The sequence below is a fragment of the Acipenser ruthenus genome, chromosome 10 (genome assembly GCF_902713425.1).
Source record: "Acipenser ruthenus chromosome 10, fAciRut3.2 maternal haplotype, whole genome shotgun sequence".
NCBI classification, from domain to species: Eukaryota; Metazoa; Chordata; class Actinopteri; order Acipenseriformes; family Acipenseridae; genus Acipenser; species Acipenser ruthenus.
This window is the reverse complement of record NC_081198.1, coordinates 31,897,538-31,918,356: the sequence shown is the minus strand read 5'-3', so window position 1 is coordinate 31,918,356 and position 20,819 is coordinate 31,897,538. Positions and strand designations below refer to the sequence as shown.

Sequence of the window (20,819 nt, the reverse complement as noted above, 5' to 3'; positions counted from 1 at the left end):
TCTTTGACTGCAGGGCAAACTTGGACGTATCGGAGCTCCAGGTTGCAAAGGGGATCCTGGTGACAAGGTATGTTTCTCACACCCACTCACTCATTAAGCTGTGATCAAATACCTTGAGGAATTATAATACATGACTAGCATCCCATTCTAATACATGACTAGCAATCCATCCTCAAATACATGACTAGCATCCCATTCTAATACATGACTAGCAGTCCATCCTAATACATGACTAGCAATCCATTCTAATACATGACTAGCAACCCATTCTAATACATGACTAGCACCCCATTCTAATACATGACTAGCAACCCATTCTAATACATGACTAGCAACCCATTCTAATACATGACTAGCAACCCATTCTAATAGATGACTAGCATCCCATTCTAATACATGACTAGCAATCCATCCTAATACATGACTAGCACCCCATCCTAATACATGACTAGCAATCCATCCTAATACATGACTAGCAACCCATTCTAATACATGACTAGCAACCCATTCTAATACATGACTAGCACCCCATCCTAATACATGACTAGCAATCCATCCTAATACATGACTAGCAACCCATTCTAATACATGACTAGCAACCCATTCTAATACATGACTAGCAACCCATTCTAATACATGACTAGCATCTCATTGTAATACATGACTAGCATCTCATTCTAATACATGACTAGCACCCCATTCTAATACAGGACTATCATCTCATTCTAATGACTAGCAACCCATTCTAATGACTAACAGCCCATTCTAGTAGTTGATTGGGATTCCATTCTGATACATGACTAACAACCCATTCTAATACATGACTATATCCCAGTCTAATGACTAGCACCCCATTCTAATACATGAATTGCAACCCATTGTAATGCATGACTAGCAACCCATTCTAATACATGACTAGCACCCCATTCCAATACATGACTAGCAACCCATTCTAATACATGACTAGCACCCCATTCCAATACATGACTAGCAACCCATTCTAATACACGACTAGCAACCTATTCTAATACATGACTAGCATCACATTCTAATAGATGGTTGGGATTCTGTCCTTGTTCAGTGTATTTTCTTTTCTCAAGGGCCCTCTTGGGTATCCTGGTGATGTTGGAGAGAGGGGACAAGAAGGAGACCCCGGTTCTAAGGTCTGTATCTTGTCACTACTGTCACTTCCAAGACACTCCCAGTGGTTTTGGACGCCCAGTGGATTTTGTAGCTGTCAGTACCTGTATGCAGTACTTATTCACTAGATAGCGATGGCTCTTACAACTAAACAGACACTTTGCTGATCTAGCCTGGGATTAATATCTGTATGCTGAAAGGAGAGCTGCTCCTCAATCATAGAGTATATTTTTAAAAAAAGTGTTAAACATCATACAGAGATGTAAGAAAACAAATGACTGTAAGAAAACAAATGACTCAATAAATACACGAAATGCATACATCATTAACATTCAATACAGTTCAGTTGAATTCCATTCAGTAAAGAAAGGTGTTGGTCCTAAGTATAGACACCGCCTCCTCTTTACTGAATGTTGTCAGGGTCCCCTTTGGATTCCTCAGCTTGCAGACCACTTCTCTCAGCTTGTATCAGTCTTATGTACGTTTACAGAATTTATTTTAACTGCTCAGTATTTCAAGATGGCCTTCATTTCCCTCACCTCTTAAGGATCCGGTCTCAGTCAGAGTAAGCTATGGAAGAGTGTAGTGAACATTTAATTTAAGTATGACATTGACTATGTGAGACTGACCGTGACTGAGAGACACTGCAGGTGTCAGGTGTGGTATAACAGCTGCTTGTGTGATTTCAGGGAGACCACGGCCGGCCAGGCAGAGACGGTCCCCCTGGGCCCCCCGGAGAGCTAGGACAGAAGGTAAGTGAGAATGCGGTGTAGCTATTGTAAATGCAATTGTGATAGATCCCTTCATCAATGTGGTGTAGCTATTGTAAATCTAATTCTTAATATACCATCACTTTTGTTTTTCTTCCTTGTTCTACCTTTTAGGGAGAGCAAGGAAGTCCAGGATCCCCTGGCCTTCCTGGGCAGAAAGGAAGACAGGTGAGTACAGTGTGCAGTGCAGTACAATGCAGTGCAATACAGTACAGTGCAGTGCAATACAGTACAATGCAGTGTATTACAGTACAATACAGTTCTGTACAGTACAATACAGTGCAATACAGTACAATGCAGTGTATTACAGTACAATGCAGTGCAATACAATACAATGCAGTGTATTACAGTACAATGCAGTGTATTACAGTACAATCCAGTGTATTACAGTACAATGCAATGCCATTCAGTACCAGTGCAGTACAGTGCAATAGAATACAGTACAGTGCAATACAGTACAATTCAGTTCAGCACAGTGTAGTACAGTACAGTGCAATGCAGTGCATTATATTAAAAAGAAAGTACAAAGCTGTTTTACATATTTTTACCATTCAAATGTTCTAAAATCTCATGTACTGGAGTAGGCTTAGTTTTCATTAGCTTGGCACACAAAGCAGGGCTTTATTGTAATAATCCAAACAACTTCCAGAATTCTCACTAATGACTTGATTTAATGGTTTATGAATGTGTTTGTTTGAAAAATACATGACATTCATTATTCTTTGTTTTTGTTTTTTCAGGGAGAAAGAGGCGGAGGTGGACCTAAAGGAGAACCGGTAGGGTGACCTTTGACCTCTGCAAGGGCTTGACAAACCTGTCATACATCTTCTGTGCATTAGCACTAGAAGACACTTCACGAAGTAACCAACAGTTTAATCTAGAACAGTGACTTTCAATAGACCTGCTATAAGTAACTCCTGAGGATCACAACACAAAACGAGACTTTTCAGAACGACTACTTTACCTGTCTGACAGTTTCTTTTCAAATGTATCAATGCAGTACAATACAAAATTCCTCTTACATACTGTAGCATCCTTCATGCAAAGGCATTCCTGTGTGCTTCATGATTCAGATTTAAAAAATCCCTAATGAGCTTGTGGTTCCAGCTATGAAAAACCACAATTGAACAGATAAATCTTCAATCCAGATCTGAAAGATTTGATTGTGCTGGCTTTCCTGATATCAAATGGGATTGAATTCCACAGGGGGGATAGCAACTAAAAGCCCACCTATGCCTCAGTTGAGCTCCTTTAAATCACCAGTAGATCAGCGTACTGTAGTCTATGTATCTTCTTGTTACTAAGAGCATAGCACTATACTGCTGCAGCATAACAAATGCAGCCCCATCTCTACAGGGTGAAAGAGAGTCACAGCTTGCATTGTTTCACAGGGGCGGAGAGGAGACCCTGGAACCAAGGGCGGTGCCGGACCAATTGGCCCAAGTGGAGAGAAGGTAAAGGATTCCCATCTCTGCTCTTTGAAGTGTTTGTCATTTTGTGTTGAAGAGGACTTCTTACTGCACTGTATTAGGGAGCCAAGTGGCCCTAGAGAGGGTCTTCTGTACCCACACAGCATGAGAAAGTCAAACACTGCAGTTCAGGATCCATCAGTGAGCTGCTCACCAGCCTCCTTGGCTTGGGGTCCAGAGAGTTGAGAAGGGAACTGATTCCTCTTCTCTTCACAGGGAGATGTCGGCCCTGAGGGTCAGAGGGGACTTCCTGGAGAAGTAGGAAACAAAGGAGCCAAGGTATGTCACGGTTATATACACTTTCTATCAGCTGCTTGCATTCTTCATCCTGCCTTTGCTCAGTTCACAATACAGCTTCAGCATCAGTCTGTAGGATCTTGTGATTTATCAGGTCTTGTCATTATTGTCTTGTAATTCACTGTAGCCCGTCTGTTGTTCTCTATATAACTGTTGGGCTAGCACTGTGACATGTATTTCAGTGGGCTTTCCTTTATCTCTGTATGAATCTTGCCATTGAGCTGGGTTGCTAGATTTACACCAGTGGTATTATGATCCGGTGCTGTTTATATGATTAAAACCTACCCCTTTAATTAATGGAATCTTGTTTTTCATAAGGCAGCTTCCACTTGTGTTAGTTGTGTCAGGGAGTTCTCAATGAAGCCTGGTCCTATGTGTGACTTTGTGATGGATCCTCTGGCTGCATGTAAGGAGAGTCTCACCCTTCCTCTCCTTGCTGTCCTTCCCTTCTCATTCTCCAGGGAGACTTGGGACTCCCAGGACCCAGAGGCTCTTCCGGAGAAATCGGCAATTTAGGAAGAAATGTGAGTAGAAGCTTTTTAAATCCAGACAAACCAGCTCAGCCTTACTGTGCACACCACGGCATCACTACAGTCAGCAACTCCTCCTCCCAGTGCACAAACCCATTCTTACACTACAATGAAGAGCTATCACCCCTCCCAGTGCACAAACCCATTCTTACAGTAATGAAGAGCTATCACCCCTCCCAGTGCACAAACCCATTCTTACACACAATGAAGAGCTATCACCCCTCCCAGTGCACAAACCCATTCTTACACTACAATGAAGAGCTACCACCCCTCCCAGTGCACAAACCCATTTTTACACACAATGAAGAGCTATCACCCCTCCCAGTGCACAAACCCTTTCTTACACTACAATGAAGAGCTATCACCCCTCCCAGTGCACAAACCCATTCTTACACTACAATGAAGAGCTATCACCCTTCCCAGTGCACAAACCCATTCTTACACACAATGAAGAGCTATCACCCCTTCCAGTGCACAAACCCATTCTTACACACAATGAAGAGCTATCACCCCTCCCACTGCACAAACCCATTCTTACACTACAATGAAGAGCTATCACCCCTCCCAGTGCACAAACCCATTCTTACACTACAATGAAGAGCTATCACCCCTCCCAGTGCACAAACCCATTCTTACACACAATGAAGAGCTATCACCCCTCCCAGTGCACAAACCCATTCTTACACTACAATGAAGAGCTATCACCCCTCCCAGTGCACAAACCCATTCTTACACACAATGAAGAGCTATCACCCCTCCCAGTGCACAAACCCATTCTTACACACAATGAAGAGCTATCACCCCTCCCAGTGCACAAACCCATTCTTACACTACAATGAAGAGCTATCACCCCTCCCAGTGCACAAACCCATTCTTACACACAATGAAGAGCTATCACCCCTCCCAGTGCACAAACCCATTCTTACACTACAATGAAGAGCTATCACCCCTCCCAGTGCACAAACCCATTCTTACACACAATGAAGAGCTATCACCCCTCCCAGTGCACAAACCCATTCTTACACACAATGAAGAGCTATCACCCCTCCCAGTGCACAAACCCATTCTTACACTACAATGAAGAGCTATCACCCCTCCCAGTGCACAAACCCATTCTTACACTACAATGAAGAGCTATCACCCCTCCCAGTGCACAAACCCATTCTTACACTACAATGAAGAGCTATCACCCCTCCCAGTGCACAAACCCATTCTTACACACAATGAAGAGCTGTCACCCCTCCCAGTGCACAAACCCATTCTTACACACAATGAAGAACTATCACCCCTCCCAGTGCACAAACCCATTCTTACACTACAATGAAGAGCTATCACCCCTCCCAGTGCACAAACCCATTCTTACACACAATGAAGAGCTATCACCCCTCCCAGTGCACAAACCCATTCTTACACACAATGAAGAGCTATCACCCCTCCCAGTGCACAAACCCATTCTTACACTACAATGAAGAGCTATCACCCCTCCCAGTGCACAAACCCATTCTTACACACAATGAAGAGCTATCACCCCTCCCAGGGCACAAACCCATTCTTACACACAATGAAGAGCTATCACCCCCTCCCAGTGCACAAACCCATTCTTACACTACAATAAAGAGCTATCACCCCTCCCAGTGCACAAACCCATTCTTACAGTAATGAAGAGCTGTCACCCCTCCCAGTGCACAAACCCATTCTTACACACAATGAAGAGCTATCACCCCTCCCAGTGCACAAACCCATTCTTACAGTAATGAAGAGCTATCACCCCTCCCAGTGCACAAACCTATTCTTACACTACAATGAAGAGCTATCACCCCTCCCAGTGCACAAACCCATTCTTACACACAATGAAGAGCTATCACCCCTCCCAGTGCACAAACCCATTCTTACACTACAATGAAGAGCTATCACCCCTCCCAGTGCACAAACCCATTCTTACAACATGTCATGTTACACGACAAATCCTCCACCACCAGCTTTTCTTCATGTTTGATTTAGAAATACTAATCATTTTCATGAAGTATCTTTGTATTTTGCTGTAAGTGACCAGTCTTGACCCACACGAATGCTGATGTTTGTATTCAGACACACAATTCAGCACAGCAGCAGCAATGATTGAATTGTAATTGTTTTTCAGGGCTCCCGTGGAGATTCTGGTGATGTGGGACAGAGAGGGGAACCTGGAGCTCCAGGACCAAAGGTAAAAATATTCAGAGAGGGGCCGATAAGACTACAGCTATACAAGGGGGTTAATGTATTAAACAATTCATCGATCTAATGTATAAGTTGGGTTTATTCAACTCCATTCCAGGGTGTAGCATTTTAGAAGAAAACCAAATAAATAACCACAAACATCATGGTATCTAGAGGCTCTTGGGGGCCAAGTTAGTCATAAATAAAGAACACGGTCATAACTCGCTATAGAAGACCAGACTTAAAGGAAATATTGACAAGTACCATTATTCTTCAGACAAGACTGATGATGAGTAACAAGATCAAAAGATCATTAATGATGGATTGTTTGGTTAAATGAGATAGGCACATGGATGTATTCACACCAGCTATACAGTAAATTACTTTTATTTGTCAGTCAAGAACCATTTGGTGTACTATATCTTTACTATATATGGAAGTATCTAGTCAAGATACATACCAGTACCTCAATTATAATACACCAATTGACTTTATAAAACTTGTATCAAACATCTAATGTAATGTAACTGTATGTCTCCTAGTCACTCTAAAATAGTTATTTTTCTCAATTTTGTACATTAATGTGAATTTTCATTTTTCAAAAAATTAATTAATGAGTTAATTAAAGACTAGAGCAAGCACTTTAAAAACATGGCCCAATATATCATGCAAAGAAAGTGCAGTATCCCAATTCATCAATACCCCCTAGCTGACAGATTGTGCTGTTGACTCTGTCTGCCTCTCACTAACACTGAGGGATGTCTGTGTGCTCTGCAGGGTGACAGGGGAAGAACGGGATTCAGCTACCCTGGCCCACGCGGACCCACGGTACAGTCAGGCACTCGCCTTGCCATGTTTACCATCTATGGGTTCAAATATCAGTGGAGTTTGTAATAGCAACATTTGTAAATGCTTTTCTATTGTTTTTCATTATGATCATTTTTGTAAAAGTTGCTATTCTGCATTCTGCAAATGTGGATTGCAGGGATCTTGTTTTTCATGGTACTGGCACCAGTAATTGTAATTTTTATGCTATGCAAGGGGTACGATGGTTACTTGTTTTACTGTCTACACTAACTATGTCCCATTGTACAATGTCAGTTCCATCCAGCTCATGTTTTTCAATGCAGAGATGCACTTGCTCCTCATTGTTAATGTCCCCCCCTCTGTGTGCAGGGTGATCGTGGTGATAAAGGCAACCCAGGACCTCAGGTATGATCAGCGGAGCTTACAAAACAATTCCAGTAAATCTTACCTACCTTCATAGATCTGACACGTATGAAAGAGGCACACATTATGTTAACTGGTATTTTTTCTAAAATCAATCAGTACTGGATTCACTGGATTCAGTTTGACTTAATTTGCTTAAAATAACAAATAAAATGAACCCTTTTAACCATACTAGTTTTTATGACAAGCAGTGCTCAAGTGTGTGAATTATTCTGTTGAAAGCAGCCTGATTCATGAAGGTGATACTTTTTTTATTGACTATTCCTCTTGTCCTCTTGCGTTCTAGGGAGCTCGGGGTGAATACGGACAGAAGGGAGCCCCAGGTGTTAAGGGCACTAGTGGAGACCCGGTGAGTCTGAATGGCTTGTTTCTTGTCGTCTCATTGTCTGGTTTCTTGACGTCTCGTTTCCTGGTTTCTTGACATCTCCTTGGCTCATTTCTTGATGTTTCGTTTCCTGGTTTCTTGACATCTCCTTGGCTCATTTCTTGATGTTTCGTTTCCTGGTTTCTTGACCTCTCGTTGGCTCATTTCTTGACGTCTCATTGGCTGGTTTCTTGATATCTTGTTGCCTGGTTTCTTGATGTCTTATTGCCTTGTTTCTCGTTGCCTGCAGGGTGATCCAGGACCTACTGGAGAGCCCGGACCGCGAGCACCCCAAGGAGAACCAGGAGAGCCGGTGGGTTTAAACTATACAGATTAATCTAATCTATTGATCACATTAATTGAAACTGCCTTCATTTAAATATAGTACAACAACCCTGTCACATTGTAAACACCTAAAATTAGTTTAAAATTAACCATCTGTCTTTATCTGCCTGATATGGGGCTTTTGGGAGTAGACAATGTTTTGGGGTAGACTGGTACAACACATCCCATATTATACTAGACCTGTAACCTTGATTGTTCACATGCTTTGATTTAATTCATTAAAACACTTTTATTTTAAAATAAAGTACTTTTCATATCAGAATGAAGCTATGCTATAGTAATAGATTACTGGATACACTGATAAGTATGATACTGCATGTTGTGAATATATATTGATTATAAATTGGGTTGTTGGGTGTGGTTAACATTCTGTAGCTGAAACTCTCTCTCTCTCTCTCTCTCTCTCTCTCTCTCTCTCTCTCCTCTCTCTCTCTCTCTCTCTCTCTCTCTCTCTCTCTCTCTCTCTCTCTCTCTCTCTCTCTCTCTCTCTCTCTCTCTCTCTCTCTCTCTCTCTCTCTCTCTCTCTCTCTCTCTCTCTCTCTTGCTCTCGCTCTCGCTCTTGTTTTACAGGGAGATCCCGGCCCTGAAGGAGATCCCGGCCTGACAGTAAGTGAATTTGGGTGGATTCCTGCAACACAGAACATACTATACAGACAGAGTACAGGATAGGGTGCTGTACACTACAGTGCATACTATACAGACAGAGTACAGGATAGGGTGCTGTACAGTACAGTGGATACTATACAGACAGAGTACAGGACAGGGTGCTGTACAGTACAGTGCATACTATACAGACAGAGTACAGGATAGGGTGCTGTACAGTACAGTGCATACTATACAGACAGAGTACAGGATAGGGTGCTGTACTGTACAGTGCATACAATACAGACAGAGTACAGGATAGGGTGCTGTACAGTACAGTGTATACTATACAGACAGAGTACAGGATAGGGTGCTGTACAGTACAGTGTATACTATACAGACAGAGTACAGGATAGGGTGCTGTACAGTACAGTGCATACTATACAGACAGAGTACAGGATAGGGTGCTGTACTGTACAGTGCATACTATACAGACAGAGTACAGGATAGGGTGCTGTACAGTGCATACTATACAAACAGATAATACAAGAGTAGCATACATATAAATAGGTGCTGTACAATACAAAGTGCTACAGCACCATGGAAGGGCTTTCCCACTCTGTCCTTAAGTGGTGCAGACCAGCTTTTACTCCAGCCTATATTCTATTTGTAATGGCTTCTGGCTTTTCTGCCATTGTAATGTTATTGCTATGTGACTCAGGCCTTACTATATCAAGACATGTCAGATGGTTGTATCGAGCACTGTCCAGCAGGTAAAATGTCAGTTAGGTGTCTACAGTGTGTGTTTTAAAGTTAAGATTCCTGTAATGCACTACAAACTATTTTGCATAGGAATGTTTTGAAATGCAGTACAATGCAATCTAGTGAGTTTAGAGTTAACGAAGAGTTGTCCTTGTTATCTTTCAGGACTGTGATGTCATGACCTACGTCAGAGAGACCTGTGGATGCTGTGGTGTGTTTCTGTGTGGTCCTTGAGTTCTGGGTCAGCTCTCTGCAGTCAGACTAACACAAAACATGCCAGGACGTACACAGGGCAAGAGGGTGTACAACGTTAGCCAGACTAGAAACCCAGTTAAAGTGTCATGGTACCATATACTGTATGATCAAAATACATTAACTTAAAAGGTACTGCAAAATTGAAGAGACCATGCTTCAGCAGGTGTAGCCTACACAGGTGAAGTAATAGAATCGAAAACACTTTGAACATTAAAAAAAACAATTAGGGGGCTCCTGAGTGGCGCATCCAGTAAAGGCGCTCCGCGTGGAGTGCAGGATGCGCCCTATAGCCTACAGCCCAGGTTCAAATCCAGGCTATGTCATTGCCGACCTTGACCGGGAGTTCCCAGGGGGCAGCACACAATTGGCCAAGCGCCATCCGGATAAGGAGGGTTTAGGTCGGCAGGGCAATCCGCGGTTCACCATGCACCAGCGACTCCTGTGGCTGATAGGGCGCCTGCAGGTCTGCTGTGGAGCCGTTCAGATCTATGTTGTCCTCCGGCACTATAGGTCTGATGGCTTCGTTGTGGATCAACAGTGCGAAAAAAGACGGCTAGGCAGGGACATGTTTCGGAGGACGCGTGTGTCAGCCGCCGTTTCCCGAGTCACCAGGGGGTTGCAGCGGGGAATCAGGATTAATAAAACAAATGCCGATTCCAAATTGGGGAGATAACTGGGGTAAAATCATTGGCAACGACTACATTTATATATAAAAAAAAAAAATAGATTCTGTCCTTTTAAATTAGATCTCCTTAGTAGTGGCAAATGGTGTGCTAGGAAGGGAAGAGCCGTTTATGTTCTTATGTTTCCTTTGCTCACCTCAGCTGCATCTTTCTAGATACCAATAAAAATACAAAATACTGCAGCAGGACGGGAAGAGGTTTATACCATACTGTATGAAGCTATTTATACCAGGGTCAGAACTGTGTGAAGGATGTTTGGTGCCACTACAAGTTGCTTCGAAGGGAGATCTTAAAAGAGCAGTTTCAATGCTGTGTGTCTTCCAGACTGCGAGAAGCGGTGTGGAGCTCTGGATATCGTCTTTGTGATTGACAGCTCTGAGAGTGTGGGGCTCACCAACTTCACCCTGGAGAAGAACTTTGTGATCAACGTGGTGAGCAGGCTGGGCTCCATTGCCAAGGACCCCAAATCGGATACAGGTCAGGACACTGACACGCAGCTTTAATTATAGGACTTACTCTGAGCCTCCCGTTACAGCTGGGAGTAGCAAGTGGAACATTGTGGTTGACCCGTGGGCTCTTTGTTTCCTCAGGCACTCGCGTTGGCATCGTCCAGTACAGCCATGACAACACCTTTGAGGCCATCCAGCTGAACGACTCGCGCATCGACTCGCTGGCCACCTTCAAGGACGCTGTGAAGAGGCTGCAGTGGATCGCGGGGGGCACCTACACCCCCTCCGCCCTGCGCTTCGCCTACGACCAGCTGATCAAAGGCAGCAAGCGTGACAAGGCCAAGGTCTTCGCTGTGGTCATCACAGACGGGCGCTACGACCCACGCGACGACGAGACGCTCCTTCAGTCCCTGTGCAGCGGGGACGTCATCGTCAACGCCATCGGCATCGGGGACATGTTCAGCCGCCACCAGGAGGATGAGAGCCTGAAATCCATTGCGTGCAATGATCAGAGCCGCGTGACCGGGATGAATCTGTTTGCAGACCTGGTGGCTGAGGAGTTCATCGACAAAATGGAGGAGGTGCTGTGCCCAGGTAGAGAAGTTTTAGCATCTGTCCTTTTACCTCCTCTTAGCAACATCAACAGTATCGAGCTAACCAAGGCTTTTCAATACATTATACTTCCTGTTAGCACTAACAACTTCATCAGGTCCTCCCTTTAAAAGGAGATCTAACTGAGGGTTTAAAATCAATTTTCCTACTTCTTATTACACTATGTGCTTAATCACTGCCTCACGATAGACCTTTGTTCACTTTATACTTTTGATGCAGAGTATTTCTACCTATTCTCCACTACCTTGATTGTATATAAATATATAAAGTATATACATACAGAGACTCCTTCGCATTGTCTCTGCCAGGTGTGGTGACATGTGCCTTGGGGTTCAGTGAATCTCATTGGCTCATCTTTTTTCTTTCAGATCCATTTGTTGTTTGCCCAGACCTTCCCTGCAAAACAGGTATGGAAATTCAAACGAGACATAGATGTATTAAGATGGGCCAGTCGCAGTGCAATCATCCTGCAATGTGCATTTTCGTTGCGACAATTCGCAAGGGATGCATTTTGTCGTATGTACTAAGAGGAAATATGTTTATATAGAGAGCCACAATATACTAATTTAAATATTTGTTGCATCCTCTTACCGAGATCTCTAGCATTGCGAGAGTCGTGCAACATTTTTTCGAATAAATAATGAAAGGCAGTTTAATCCCATCATAATCATACAGTAGTCCCTTGCTAAACCGGCCATAAGGAGGTGTCAGGTTTAAAAAAAATACAATAAAATCGCACACACATACATTTATAGTGCTCAGTATATTTTAAATGTATAAATCATTGCGCTGAAATTGCACTAATGTGTTTTGGGTAGGCTACACATTACATTATGTAAAAAATGTAAATCTGTACAGTAAACCTATACAGTATACAGTACAGTAGTAAAAGGAAATAATTATCTCGCACACTTTCTTTTTACTTTAGCCTGTAGGCTACCGGTAACACAAAATAAGTCATGCTGCTGCACTGTACACATAGGTGTACAATGCAAATAAAAGATTATTTTAAATTTAAACCAAATGATCATGCTAGAGCATGACAAGTTATGATACTTAAACAAGGATAGTTCATTCTAGTTAATACGAATTTAAAGGGACCAGCAACAAATTTTGCATTATACCACTAATTTATATTATCATGAGTAGCCTATAAGCCAAATGTATACTGTTAGTTGTTATTGAAGTTAGTCAGGGGTGCAGTGCTAAATTTTGCTATTCCTATACAGATGCTCAGAATGAGCTGGAGGGGTTAGCACCACATGTGTGCAGTTCCAACATGTTGGGGAAACCAGAAATGTCACAGAAATTAGTTTTCAAGGCTTGTAAGTACAACCTGCTTTTAGGGAAAAATAGGTATTTGAGTGTCGCCTCAAAAATACGTTGAGCACTACTGGCAACGCATGAGAAAAAGTGGACTAGGAAATGCCAGTGCAACAGCTGCCACAGTCCCCTGAAAGGTCCAAGATAATGCAGGGTGGACAATAGTTTGACCAGTACAATAGTTTGGCCTGTACATCTCATTATAATATCTGAGAACCCTCATTTCCACCCCATTTATGCAGGAACACCCATAATTACATATTCATCAAAGTCTGAACCGCAAACAAAAATTGCTGTCGCAAAGCATTCCATAAAAAGTCACTAACAGCATTGCGCTTGTTTAGTACATTTTACCCTAGACTTCTGACTCATTTGCAACTGGTTTGTGACTATTACGACAGCCGCAACACTTCAGTACATCTACCCCACATCCCAGTGTCTTTCTATTGAAATATTTTCAATGCAGCTCAGGGATTTCCGTGAAGGGTTTTTACTTTCCATGACAATCTAAACAGCAGCGGATCCCAATAGTGCCACACCTTGCATGTCTATTGCATAATCCTACAGGGCACAATAAGCAGCCATTTCAGTTAACAATTAAATGGATAATTGTGAAAAGAAGGTGTTTTTTTTTTCCGTAAATGTTTTGAATGTCTTTGTGGTTGAAATCCAGTAATCTAACCCAGGGGTTTGTGTCCTGTTTAAACTTTGTTACACCACTGCCAGACCATGCTTTGGTATATGGTACCTCAGCCAAACCATGTTCAGCTCACACACACTGTCAGACCATGGGGTTTCAGAACATGGTCGTACATCACAACCAATCATTGTTATACCTGAATCAGTAGTAGCATACTTTACTTAATGACAGGTTTTACCTATATACCTTGTAGTAATGGCATCTATTGTCATTTTATCTACAGTATGTGGGTATTTATATCACATTTATTTTGTATATCATTCCATGTAGATATAGGTATGGTACTGAATGGTATTTTGTAAATGTGGCTGACACCACAGTAGTTACTGTATGTATGAACTCTTAACTGGCACATGTCTACAATATAAGCATGTCTGCTAATGTTTGCCCTTTAGGAGGTAAACTGGCTGATTTGCATGATGGGACATTTTCATTTATTTTGCATTTTCTCCTCTGAAATACCAGCAGTGCATTTCTTTGTTGCTGTGCTAAAACAAAAACAAAAAAAAGGCATGCTCCACCAGCCGAGCAGATAGACAGACTACAACAGCTACCTAAAGTGTAAGAGGATAAGCACCACTGCTACCTACTTGACCCCAATGTATCCTTAAAAGATGTTGAGGGTTGTTCAATTAGTCAACAGAAAGCGACACCACGGGACTGGGTAAGGGTTCACCACAGTGTGATACCCTAAATTGACGTTGGTTTCAGTGCAGGGAGGGAATTGTAATTGGTGTAGTTGTGTATTAATTGCTGAACAATAAGACACAGCAGTTTTATACGGCACACATGTCATTTAATGCGACTTTATGTAAATTAGGGATACAGAGTGCTCCCTGTGGGCCGTACCTGAAGCTGGGTCAACTCTGCCTATTGCTGTGTAGTCCTTAGGTGACTTCATAACCAGTGAGTGCTACACTTTCAGATGGGGTTTAGAAGGTAAAATACAATAGGAACTGTTTTGGAGGACTGTGGTTGGGAACTCCACCAAACTAAGTTTGGATTTTTCCAAGAATTTGGGGCAGAACTTTGTTTTTGAACTTAATTTATGTTAATCTGTGAGTTTCCATTTGCTTTGTGAATAAGTCAAAAAATGAGGCCTGCTGTCTCATTCTCAGTAAATGAGAGCTGTTCATTTGTTAAGCGAGTTCTGTAGTCAGCTTCTAATCCTATCGGAGACAAACATTCAGGTTTATTGTGGTGGTCTTTGTCCATCTGTCCATACATCCGTATGTCAGTCAAAACTCAAGGTGACCATCATTATGCATGAAGTCTGGCTACGCTACATCCTGGAAACTGCTTGCCTGAAATTTGAATGGCGTTTGTTACAGATAGATACTGACTGTGCTGTAGCCCACTGGGGCTGGTGTTACCGTGTTGTCTGCTGTAGTCAAGCGGCAAGGGGTGCTTCCCTTTTCTCCTGCAAGTTGTTGGATTGAATGAAATTCCCTCGTATTTTTATGTTTTGTTTTGTGAGCATGTCACCACGACACCCATAGTAACTTAATTCCTCTTGCTGCTTGCTGTCTCATTACCAGTGCATCTCAGTGTGAGCAACCTGCTTCATGCCTGTTTTGATGTTTCATCTCTAACACCTTGTCTTCTTGTAAAGCCAAAGAAAACCTGGAAGTGGAAATACACAACATCAGTTTTATGGACCTCTGTCTTTCTGCACCACCTAGCCCTCCAGATCTGAGCCCAGGCCTGGAATAAACCCATTGTCTATCTACAACACATACACATCAGGTGAAAGGCAGGAATGAGAGGCTAGTGAATTAACCCACTGTCTGTCTGTGCCACCATATTGGAACCCAGACCTCCAGAGATGAAAGGCAGGGATGAGAGGCTAGTGAATTAGCCCACTGTCGGTCTTCACCACCAGATTGGAGCCCAAGCCTCCTCAGGTGGAAGGCAGGAATGAGAGGCTAGTGAATTAGCCCACCGTTTTCATCACCAGATTGGAGCCCAGGCCTCCAGAGGTGAAAGGAAGGAATGAGAGGCTAGTGAATTAGCCCACCGTCTGTCTGTGCCACCATATTAGAACCCAGGCCTCCAGAGATGAAAAGCAGGAGCGGCTCCACCTAGCCCCCCCTTTAAACTCTTGTTTTAACGCTGCCTTGCAGATGGGACAGAGCCTTGGAATGAGTTGTACCCAGCCCCTGCAGAGGAGGGGAAGGACCCCTCAAACCCCAACTCCATCCCCACCTCCATCTCTGAGGTCCGGCACTTGTTAAGCTCCCTGAAGGCGAGCCAGGACCCCGATTCCTACCCCAAAGTGGTGGCCACCCTGGCGTACACTGCCCAAAGAGCCAAGCTCACCATGGGAGAAGACAGGGAGCAATGGACCAATCTGTTCATTGACACCTTCAAAATGGTGTACGGGGACATCATGGGGGACCCAGATATAGCACTAGGGATGTGCTAAACTAGTCAGCAATGGCAGCCAGAACTTCATACTCACTGTCTTTATAATGCAGTCCAGTCATTCAGAATCATAGTTGTGGTATTCCTGTCTTGTTTGCTGAAGCAGTTACATTTTCTAATGGTTTTTGGTTGAAAAAACAAGGGTATGCTACCCTAAAGCAAGTCAGTATTACTGCTATACGTCACCAAGAACTTACTGATCCCTTTTCTTGCTTCTTTCCTGCCATTTAATGTAAGATACAGACCTCAACTTCCACTTCCTCTGTACTTTATTGGAGGTATCGAAGGGTAAATACAGCCACTCCTCTTTGCGGGCAGCAGGGCAGTCTTTTTAGTCATTTGAATGGTATTTCCCATTCCTCTAAATCATTCTGGTTTTTAGCCTTAATTTCGGTATTACCAAAAAATGGACGTTGGAAAAAAGAAATGACAAAATACTGAACCAATTGAAAGTGGCTTGCACTCCTAATTTATATTTTAGCCAATAATCAATGAAAATGTTATTATTGTCCAACCCCTTGTGTGGAATGAGAATCAGATACCTGCCTCTGTATTGAGCTATAAAGGTAAAGTCAATTCAGGTGCCATCACATAGGAATGCACAAGAACTCTTTTTTTTTTCATTTTATGAAAGTTTGACAATGGCATGGTTTACAGTCAGACACAGTGCTGGCAGTGTGTTAAACTGATCAAAAAACATATGCTCAGATAATGTTAGATTGTAAGTTTTAAACAAGAGACGGAAATGTGTGGCCTTGACTGTGAAATGATAATGTTTGGTTGATTCTGTGGTATACTATTGTTTTTAATGTGTTGAAGTTCGTTTAAAATAATCCTTTGGATACAGTACCTGTCTGTCTTCTTCAGGCTGTTCCCAGGATTCAGTAATGAAGAACAAAACACTATCTATATATGATGATTCTAGTACCAATAATGCATTGCAATGGAATATTCCCTAAGAAAAGTTTACTTACTAGGAGGTGTAGTTTTGTAGTGTAATTTTGCAGTTTTCCTAAGCTTTTTCCATGTTTGTATAATTCATTCACTCTACCTCTCTGGGCTTTACAATGCTTACCTATTCTTCACATTGTTCATATTGTAGGAATACAATGGAATATCTCCAGGTATTTTTGACCAAACAGAAAACTTGCACAGTTGCTCTTATACTTCAGTGTGAAACGTAACACTATCGTGGCCAGTGATCCGTAATGAATTGCAATGGAATATGGTAGGAATGCAATGGGCTATCTTAGGAATCCAGTGGAATAGTGTAGGAATCCAATGGAATATTATAGGAATCCAATGAAATATCACAAGACCATCAGATATTCCATTGAAATCCATATGGATTTGCAGCCGTTGTTTCAAAGTGCTATTCCATTCAAAATCTCTATATAATCTCTGATATTTTACAATGTTTCAATGTATTGAAGGCATGCTGTAACCCTGTGAATGTCTAAGTGTCTGGCACATATCAGATCTGTTAAATTGTCCAAGGTGACTGTAAGAAGCATTTATATGTAGATGGTCTTTGTAAATAAATACAGAAAAGAAAGAGACATGCTTCTGCAAATTAAATACATGTATTGAATGCAATTCAGAATGTACCCTGTGGTTTATTTTGTTTTGTATTTTATTTTGTTTTTTTAAATTTCTTAACCCTTCATTCATTGCTGTTTAAGAAAGCAGTTCATTTTTAAGGCATAACTAATCTCAGACCAGGGGTCTGAGTTAGCCGATTTAGCTGATTTATCTGCAAAATCCTGGGTACTGGACAGTGCTTCCTCTATGGGCTTCATTTATATGTAGTTGCTACATTGTTTGTTAAAAAATGCTGCTTTGTATGGTCAAAGTTTTTTGTGATTGGAGTGTTCTTTTGCTTGACTTCTTGAAAAGTGTTGAATGACAATGTCTTAGCAGGACATAGAGCAAACAGTTAAAACTACTAAATGTTAAGTTACAATTGCATGTTTTGTGTGTTTTTGATTTTCCAAAGTTTTCTCAACTAATAAGCAAAAAATGTCCCCATGCTCTTGTAGATTTTTCAGTCCTGCACTTCATAGAAGTCATATGATGAATACAGAGAAGTTAAAAACATGTAACTGATTGGAAAACAGTGATTGGTTACAGCAGGAGAGCCAAGCGCAAGGATTCCAACTCTCCAAACTCCTCCACGCTTTGGCTGTCCTTCACAAAAGCTGCTCCCACCAATGAACACATGCTAGACAATGACCGGGGCTGTTGGTTTCTGAATAGGGACTGATTTCATGAAGCCTGTAAATGTGATTAAAGACAACTATATGCTTCCGAGCAGGGAAACTAACTGTGCTTTTGTCCCTCAGAGCTTGCCGTAGCGCACTGCACTCAGCGCCCGGTCGACATCGTCTTCCTGCTGGACGGCTCAGAGCGGATCGGCTTGGAGAACTTCCGCTACGCCCGCACCTTCGTGGAGGACGTGGCGCAGAGGCTGACCCTGGCCCGCAGTGCGGACGACGAGCTGAACGCACGCATGGCCCTGCTGCAGTACGGCAGCGAGGCCGAGCAGAGAGTAGCCTTCTCCCTGTCGCACAACCTGACCGTCATCGCAGACAGACTGGCACAAATGAAATACCTCGACTCCTCCTCCAACGTGGGCTCCGCCATCATCCACGCCATCAACAATATCGTCAACGACCAGGGGGGGCGCCAAAGAGTCGCCCGGCGCAACGCAGAGCTCGCCTTCGTCTTCATCACGGACGGCATCACCGGCAGCAAGAGCCTCTCTGAGGCCGTCACCTCCATGCGCAAGGTCGACGCCGTTCCCACGGTGATTGCCGTGGGCGACGATGTAGACATGGACATCCTGCTGCAGATCGGACTGGGAGATCGGGCGGCCATCTTCCGAGAGAAATCCTTCTCCCAGCTCTCCAGGTCCAGCTTCTTCGATCGCTTCATCAGGTGGATTTGTTAGTAGTGCTCTTACGGGGTGGGGGGGGATATTATTGGAAATAAACACAGAATCCTTTCTTCACATACCAGTAACTTTTTTATGAGCTGTTGATTCTTGGGTAAGAATTTTAAACAGAAAAAAGAATCACACCATTTTTTTTTTACATTACGGTGCTATTGTTAGAGAAGTTTTGGAGAATGTGTTTGTGTTTCTCACTGAATTTACTTGTATGCTTCTATCACTTGCCTGTAATCTGGAGGTCTGTGGATTGCTTTTAGTTTTTGTTTCCTCCAGGCCACAGCTTTAGTCCAATGTGTTCATTGTTTAATTGAACCATTAAACCTCCCTCCAGTTAATGATCTCATCACACAGCGCAGAACGGCCGTCCAGCTCCGGAGTTGTCCATCTCTCTGTGTGGTTTTCCTAAGTAAACTATCTTTCAATTTCATGTCTTTAAAAGCAAACCATGTATACAGATATAAAATATATGTTAGTAAATTATACCATGAAACAGATTACTGTACAATGCACTTGCAAATTCTGAGTTAAAACATTTTGAGATGAAACTATACAAAACTATGTCAAGTCCTGTAGACGCGATGGTGACTGGTGGGAGATCTGCACACCAAGGTGAGAAAAGGGGGAAGGGAAAGGAAAGTGCTTATCCCAAAACGAATTAAAACAACTACACAGATAGGTAACCTTGCTAAGAAATGTAAAAAACATGTTGAGGTTTTAAATTCTGTAAACTCGAGAATTGGTTTAGTAGCAAGAGGTGCTATAAAGTTCATTACAGTATAAAGTGAATTAAATTTAATAAAATACAAGCACAAGCAGGTATGAATATTGCCTGTTTCCTGTCTATGAAGTTACAACTGCAATCCTTAAACTCATTAATATTAATGCAGAATGTGTAGGACATGAAGAAAATACATTTATTCAGTACATCTTCAGTTGAAAGTGGTGTCTCCCATGATTCCTATCTGAAACTATTTTTTCAACCTATCCTGGCATTACATTTTAAATATGAGGGTGTTTTCTATATAGCAACTTTAACTCTAAGTAGGATTCACTTTATTCAGCTATCCAATATTATTAAAAACCCTTTTAACAGTAAACAGTTATCATCTTATTGTAACTTTGTTTATGAATGGCAATTACCAAAGGAAAGCTAGTGGCAGCATCAGAGTTTCTGCAGGCTGCTGACAAGCAGTTTATTTTTCTAGTAAATGATGCCTGATCTTACATACAACAGCGTCTGTTGAACATTCCTTTAAAAAAAAAAAAAAGGGGGGGTTTGTCTGTAAAATGTCATCTTACTACCTAGGTGTTCAAGAGGATGTACACAGTCAGCTTTCTGTTTTGTGCATTTTTTTTTTTAGTAAAATAAAAAATACAAGTTTTTCCCACTGATTGTGTCCTGTGTTGTTGTTATGACTCTGCGCCTTGTGTGTTAATTCATTGTCATTTTCTTTCCCTTTCATTCTCAACTTCCACACCACTACCACGCAGTGGAAGCCCAGACAAGGTTGCTTAAAAAGAAATCCTAAAAAGCCTAGCAAACTACCTCAGCAGGTCGCAGTAAGATAATGAGTTTTAAACAATTGGTCTAGTTTTCAGCTTTTCAAGTTCCAATGTACACTAAGCATCCACAAGATGGAGGTATGACACAGGCCCGGTTTTTGGGATGGAACCGCATAACAGTCTTGCGTTTTGATTGGTCCATGTCTGTCACATGAATATGTCGTCACACAAGTGG

The 20,819-nt window shown here is 42.3% G+C and overlaps 1 protein-coding gene across 2 annotated transcripts in view; it reads left to right on the top strand.

The window, feature by feature from the left end:
* Nucleotides 1-20,473, top strand: part of LOC117410099 (collagen alpha-2(VI) chain-like) — a 30,852-nt gene extending 10,379 nt beyond the window's left edge. The window contains exons 11-29 of one of the 2 annotated variants that reach the window (XM_034016502.3): nt 14-67; nt 1,101-1,163; nt 1,830-1,892; nt 2,025-2,078; nt 2,651-2,686; nt 3,302-3,364; nt 3,596-3,658; nt 4,138-4,200; nt 6,347-6,409; nt 7,180-7,230; nt 7,579-7,614; nt 7,919-7,981; nt 8,247-8,309; nt 8,912-8,947; nt 9,851-9,896; nt 10,948-11,100; nt 11,214-11,666; nt 12,053-12,091; nt 18,474-20,473. In XM_034016502.3, the coding sequence (XP_033872393.2) occupies nt 14-67; nt 1,101-1,163; nt 1,830-1,892; nt 2,025-2,078; nt 2,651-2,686; nt 3,302-3,364; nt 3,596-3,658; nt 4,138-4,200; nt 6,347-6,409; nt 7,180-7,230; nt 7,579-7,614; nt 7,919-7,981; nt 8,247-8,309; nt 8,912-8,947; nt 9,851-9,896; nt 10,948-11,100; nt 11,214-11,666; nt 12,053-12,091; nt 18,474-19,081 (2,070 nt within the window). In that variant the 3' untranslated portion in view covers nt 19,082-20,473. Of the gene's footprint in view, nt 1-13; nt 68-1,100; nt 1,164-1,829; nt 1,893-2,024; nt 2,079-2,650; nt 2,687-3,301; nt 3,365-3,595; nt 3,659-4,137; nt 4,201-6,346; nt 6,410-7,179; nt 7,231-7,578; nt 7,615-7,918; nt 7,982-8,246; nt 8,310-8,911; nt 8,948-9,850; nt 9,897-10,947; nt 11,101-11,213; nt 11,667-12,052; nt 12,092-15,830; nt 18,441-18,473 lie in introns of those variants that run through there. The other variant, XM_059032036.1, reaches the window with a different exon arrangement.
* Nucleotides 20,474-20,819: the final 346 nt, after the last annotated feature.